Source organism: Chaetura pelagica, unplaced genomic scaffold (assembly GCF_000747805.2).
Source record: "Chaetura pelagica isolate M959 unplaced genomic scaffold, ChaPel_1.0 scaffold302, whole genome shotgun sequence".
NCBI classification, from domain to species: Eukaryota; Metazoa; Chordata; class Aves; order Apodiformes; family Apodidae; genus Chaetura; species Chaetura pelagica.
The window spans coordinates 1,779,777-1,785,525 of record NW_009952561.1 but is presented as its reverse complement, the minus strand read 5'-3'; the positions used below and the strand labels follow the sequence as shown (position 1 = coordinate 1,785,525).

Genomic DNA, 5,749 nt, shown 5'->3' with positions numbered 1-5,749 from the left:
GGGCGGATGCGGGTCGGCCCGGCAGAGGACAGTGACTGGCAGCCCCAGCACCCCACGGGCAGCTGTCAGGAGAAGGCAGACAGCTGCTTCTTTGGGCAGGTGAGGGTTAAGAGCAGGGTGACACAGCTCTGCAGGAGGTGTAGACCTTATGGAGAGCCCTTTCCTGAGCCTGCCACAAGGCCAGCAGGACAGACCAGGTGCTAGTGGAGGCGTGAGTTTCTTGGCACACTTCCTGCCCCCTGCCCCTGGGGGTGCCTCTCAGTCCAGAATAGCCTGCTGTGCTTGATACCTGAGCTCTTGCTCTCCAATTATAACCCAGTTAGCCTCTCTGCTGGCTTCCTTATTGAGTATCTGTCCTGGCTTCTGGCCCAACAGCCCTCTGGAGCCAGATATAGAGCTGGTCCGGGGGCCAGGCTGGGTGGTGGGCATCCTGCCACAATCATATAGAGCAGGCAGGTACAAGGTGCAGGCAAGCACTTTTCCCAGGCCAGTGCGGGCACGGCCATCGCGGCAGCACTGCTGTGCTCGGAGGTGGTTCCTCAGCTCTGCAGCGTGTGTCCCCCAAGTCACATGTGATTCCCATGACATCCAGAATTTCTAGCTCCTGCCAGGGGCCTCATTTGTCCCATGACAGAGAACTGCATGCTGCCCTCCCTCCATGGCCAGGAAGAGGAGTTGTTGGTGAGCTGGCAAAGAAGGGGGACAGGGCTGTCCCCATTACTGCCTGGCTGGGGACACACAGGGCTGTCACAGTCCTGGCCCCATGACTTGGAGTGCAGAGGACGCCCCACCTGCCTGCTGCCTTCTCACCGCCCACAGCCAGCTGAGCCACGGCAGCTTGGGTTTCAGCAGTGCTGCAGAGCCACAGGGCTGCCCGGGCAGCATGGCTGGGCTCTGAGCGTGGGGCGGGATGTGGGCTCTCCTGGCCCAGCTGCTGATTGCCCTGGTGCTGCTGGCCTTCTTCCTGGTCAGCTGCCAGAATGTCATGCACATCATCAGGGGCTCTGTCCGCTTCCTGCTCAAACACGCCCACCGTGAGCTGGACAAGGAGCTCGGGGAGAGCCCAGGGCTGGCGGATGACGAGGAGGTTCTCTCCACCAGGGTCGTCCGCCGGCGTGTTCTTGTGAAGGTAACGAGCAGGGAGCAGAGACCAGTTCGGGGACAGATGCAGTGGAGAGCAGTGAAGGGATGGGGCAGAGTGGGAGACAGAGGCTGTGGTGTGTGCACCAGATGTACTGTTCTGCCTGTAAAGGGGCTCCCCTCACCCCCTGAAATACCCTGATGTCCCTCCTTTTGCTGCAGGGGAACGAAGTCCTTCATCTCCCTGGGGAGCAGGTGACTGAAGAGCAGTTCACAGATGATCAAGGCAATATAATCACCAAGAAGGTGAGTGATCAAGGGCATAGTGTTGGCAAGGGCACACTGCAGCCCTTCTCTCCCCTCTGCCTTGCTCCTCCCTGCAGCCCAGGGGCCCATGCAGGGCACCCGTGTCCTGCCATCTTCAGTTACGTTCAGGGCACTTCTCAGGCCAGACCCAGGGATGGGACAGGCTGCACCCCAGGGACAGCTCATGGCCAGACTGGGCGAGGAGGGAGGCACCGTGCCCCAGGGCTCACTGTGACACCCAGCTCTGCGGGTCTCCACAGGTCATCCGGAAGGTGGTGCGGCAGCTGCACCCTGGTGACATGGGTGACAGGCAGGAGCAGGAGGAGCTGATTCTGGAGGGCTCCCTGCAGGAGCCCCAAGACCTGGACACTGAGGAGGATCACTTCATGAAATACTCCATCCTACAGCGTGACAGTCTGGGGACCAAGGTAAGGTGTGGCTCATAATTCTGCCTTGCTGGCACCCTGTCTGGGACCAGCATTGCCTCTGCAGGACTCACAGGCTCTGGGCTCTGTCACTCTCTGTCCTTTCTTCTGCCCTGCTCTCCTCTTCTGGTTCCCCTCTAAGGCTTCCAGGGGCAGCTCTTGCCCACTACAGCAGTCTTCTTGCTCAGTGTCTTCTGCCAACTGACTCTGCCTTTCCCTCTCCTGTCCTCTTCTGTATGTCTGTCTGTTCACCTGGGTGATGTCCTGCTTCCTGCCCCTGTGGCTTCCTCAGGAGGAGATGCGAGTGCGTGTCCCAAAACCGGAGGTCTCTGGGGGCAGGATGGGGGCTCAGATAGTGAAACGAGCCAGCCTGAAAAGGGGGAAGCAGTGACCCCTCAAATGGCCTCTTATGAGGTAACCCTACCTTTACTCTTCCTTCTGTCCCGCCTCCCCGTGCTGCTGCCTGCACTGAGCTGCTGGTCATGCACATCCTTCTAGGGAAAGTGTCAGGGCTGTGTGCCCAGCTCTCAGCCTGCGGAGAGGGGTTGCTATGCTGCAGCTCGGTACGGGGTGTCCCGGTCCCGCCGGGCTCCGGCTGCTGCTGACAGCGCTCCTGGTGGCAGGAGAGGGCGGCAGTGAGGGCTGCGGCAGCTCCTGTGGCCGGGAGGGGGGGTGCAGGCCCTGGCAGAATGCAGGGATGAAGGAGAGGTGCAGAAACATGATGCTTGTAGGGGTTGAGGACGGGACCTGTTCTTGGCCCAGGATCTTTCTGCCATTTATTACCAGTGTGAGGTCTGGACCATCCCTGGAGTCTTGTGCATTCCCTCCTGCCCCTGCCTTCCCTCTGGGGTGGCACTAGACCAGGCCCAAGGCAGGTTGCTTGGCACAGCACACTTGGACCCCCATGGCATCATTCTTGGAACAGTCACTACTGCTGGCAGGGCAGCACTTGGGGCAGGCATGCTCCCTCAGCTGCCAGGCAGGGGCAGGTGGCCCTCTGGCTTCTGCTGTACATGCATGGCTGTGTCTGTCTGTCCCCCCCCTTTCCCTCTTCTCTCCACCCTGTTAGTGGGCTCTCTGTGAGTGCATGACAGTCAAGAAGTTTGTGCTTGTGAACACATGTTCATGCAAACTGTATCCCAACCACACTCCCCAGGCAGTCCCTGCTCTGCCTCTCCCAGAGGCAATGTTCTTGCTGGCTTGCTCTTGTTGTTTCCCATAGTGTGCAAAAGTGGCTCAGAATGTGCACAGGGAATGCGCGGGGTCTTCCCCACTGCTGCAGAATGAGGTGCAGTCAGTGCATCCCAGTTGAGGCTACAGCAGCCCCCCAGCTCAGCTGCTTTTTGCTGCTGCTCTTTGCCACTGGGACAGCACCACCAATAGTGTCTGTGCCATTGCTGCTGGTTCCAAGCAGGGTACCTGTTGGTGCTCTGTTGCTGTCTCTCTGACACCCCCCACAGTTTGTCTTATGGTAGCTGTGCATGTGGGACAAGCACAGGGTGCAGAAAGAACTGGAGCTGTCCCACTCTTTCTCCTGACTTGTGCCACCTTGAATACCTGGTAACCCCATCTCTGTCTGTCTCTGTGTTCCTCCAGGATCTCACGTCAACACCAAACCACTGAACTCCACACATGTTCTGACACATACCTGGGAAAGAGGAGAGCAGAGAGTGGAGGGGAGCAGGGCTGGCTGTACATGTTTCTATAGGCTAATGGCATGATTTCTGTATGAGACTTACTTACCATCCTATCCGCATGACTGACTGACTGCAAGACGCATGAGCTACAGTACAAAGGGACGGAGGGGCCTCCGTCCTGCCCTGCTGCTGCCAGGAGCCCAGCGGCAGCAGCATGCACCAGGGGCATCCTCTCAGCTCTTCTGGGAGGCAAGAACACTGGAGGGAAGGAGTCTCTACCCTCACACACTTGTGTGTATGAGTGCAGCCCTGTGCCCGTGCTCCGGCTGCAGGAGGGGAGCTGGGGCAGCACGGCGCTGTTCGCCATGGAAGGACAGGGGCTTGGCCTCTCTTGCCTGTGTTGCCTCTGCAGGACCCACTTCTCGTCCCTCTCAGTGAGTGTTGGGTTACAGGGAGGGTGGCAATTGCTGGGCTGGATATGAGAGGAGGGTTTTTGGGGGGCACAGCTGCCCTGGGCAGAGGGGCTGGTGCAGGGCTGCCCTTCCTCTCTCCAGCACGTGCAACGTCTTCCGCCAGGGCAGGGCTCTGGGCTGAGCACTGAGCTCGTTGCTTGTGTTGAAAGTGTAAACTGTACAGCAATCAGCCTTGTGTATATGAACCAATAAATACTATGCAAACCCCTAGGGACACTCTAGCAGTATGTACAAAGCACTAACAGCTCTGCTCCCAAATAACTCTTCAGGCTGCAGGATGGGCAAAATCTTTGGAGGAGCTCTGATGAATGGAGCTGGGAGGCTACAGGAGCAAAGGGGCAGCAGACTGTCCCTGCCCTGTGCCCCCATGGTCCCTTCCTGGCCTGAAGAGAAGGACCCACAGGTGCAGTCCTATGGGCCTGCCCGTGGTGCAAGTCCCAGTTTGTGTTGGCTTCAACTGGGGCGAAGCCATAGGCCTGTGCTGAGGTGCTTGGGGCCCAGGGAAGATGGGTAGTGAGACAGAGCAGGGGATGCTTGTGCCACACAGGGTTGTGCCTAGCTCTACTCAGCACAATATCTGCTCAGGAGACGAGCCAGGAGCTGGCAGGAGCCAGCAGCCCTGCACTGTGCACCCCATGCAAGGGCTTTGCAGGGTCCCCTGGCATCCCTGCAGGGGCACAAGTGAGGATAGCCTGGGGACCCAGTGGATGCTGACCCTCCCAGGACCAACCCCAGAGACAGGGGGGGCTGCTCCCTGGGTGGCTGTGCTTTGGCCAGGTGAATCCCTGCTGCAGCCACCCTGGGAGCAAGGCAGGAAGGCAGGAGCAAGTGGGTGCAGAGCTGCCCAGGGGGCTCTGAGTGGGCAGGAGGTTGAGTCTGTGACAATACTTGACCCCAGGAAGGCAGGATGCAGGTAATGGCAGTAGGGCCCAGTCCTCCACTCTGTCCTTTGCCTAACCAACATGGGGGCCTGGCCTTTGTAGCACAGTGAGGTGGGGACCCCCTGCTCTTTCCCCTGAAGGTGGCTATGCAGAGCCTGAGGTTGTTCTTCATGACCACATGCAGAAAGAGCCCACCTCCAGGTTCAGGCCACATGGTGGTGGTCCTGGCAGGTCAGCCCTCTCTGGCAGTGAGTGGGTGCATATCCTCTGGAGAAGCCCCTGGCTCCCTGCAGTTGGGAAGAAACCTAGCTGCAGTGAAGCAAATGACCCAGCTTAGCCTTGGAGAGCAAAGCAACCCCTTCCCCACCCCGAACTTGAGCCATATAGGCACAGACTCTCCATCCATCACCCTTGCTATGTACAATAACCTGCCTAGACCCACTGTGACAGCTGACTCCGTAGCATCACCGTAGAGTTGTGTGTGGGTCCTGTGCTTTGGCCTTGTGAACACCGTAGGGAATGTGCTGTGCTGCAACCGTGCCAGGCACCTGCAGTGACATTGCTTTGCGCTCAGATTGCTCGTAGGGCTGGTAGCGGGAGGCTGCACCCGACAATGAGCCTAGAGAATGCTGCAGTCTGCACACTAGAAGCTTTTTAGAAGTTTTAAAAATTACTTTTATTTCCTTTTTTTAATTGTTATGGAAACAAGCCTTTTGGATCTCCCTGTCTTAGCCCCTGATGTATAGATCATTTCCCTGTACACCAGCTATCAGACTATGGATTAATAAAGAAACAAACACAGATCATGCCTTGTCGCTGCTTTTCCAAGGGTGCGGGGAGGGCTGGGGCTCTCGGGTGTGCAGCTTGGTGGGGATCCCCAGAGGGCAGGGGTGGCCCTGGGGGCTGGCAGGTCCACATCCCAGGTCCACATCCCACCCTGCCCTGCC

The 5,749-nt window shown here is 58.4% G+C and overlaps 1 protein-coding gene across 1 annotated transcript in view; it reads left to right on the top strand.

Moving 5' to 3' along the window:
• The window catches only part of ANK1 (ankyrin 1, erythrocytic), a 57,087-nt gene extending 54,885 nt beyond the window's left edge, over window positions 1-2,202 (top strand). The window contains exons 43-46 of the mRNA XM_009993272.1: window positions 900-1,129; window positions 1,303-1,386; window positions 1,647-1,753; window positions 2,145-2,202. Coding sequence (XP_009991574.1) covers window positions 900-1,129; window positions 1,303-1,386; window positions 1,647-1,753; window positions 2,145-2,202 — 479 coding nt within the window. The remainder of the gene's footprint in view (window positions 1-899; window positions 1,130-1,302; window positions 1,387-1,646; window positions 1,754-2,144) is intronic.
• Window positions 2,203-5,749: the final 3,547 nt, after the last annotated feature.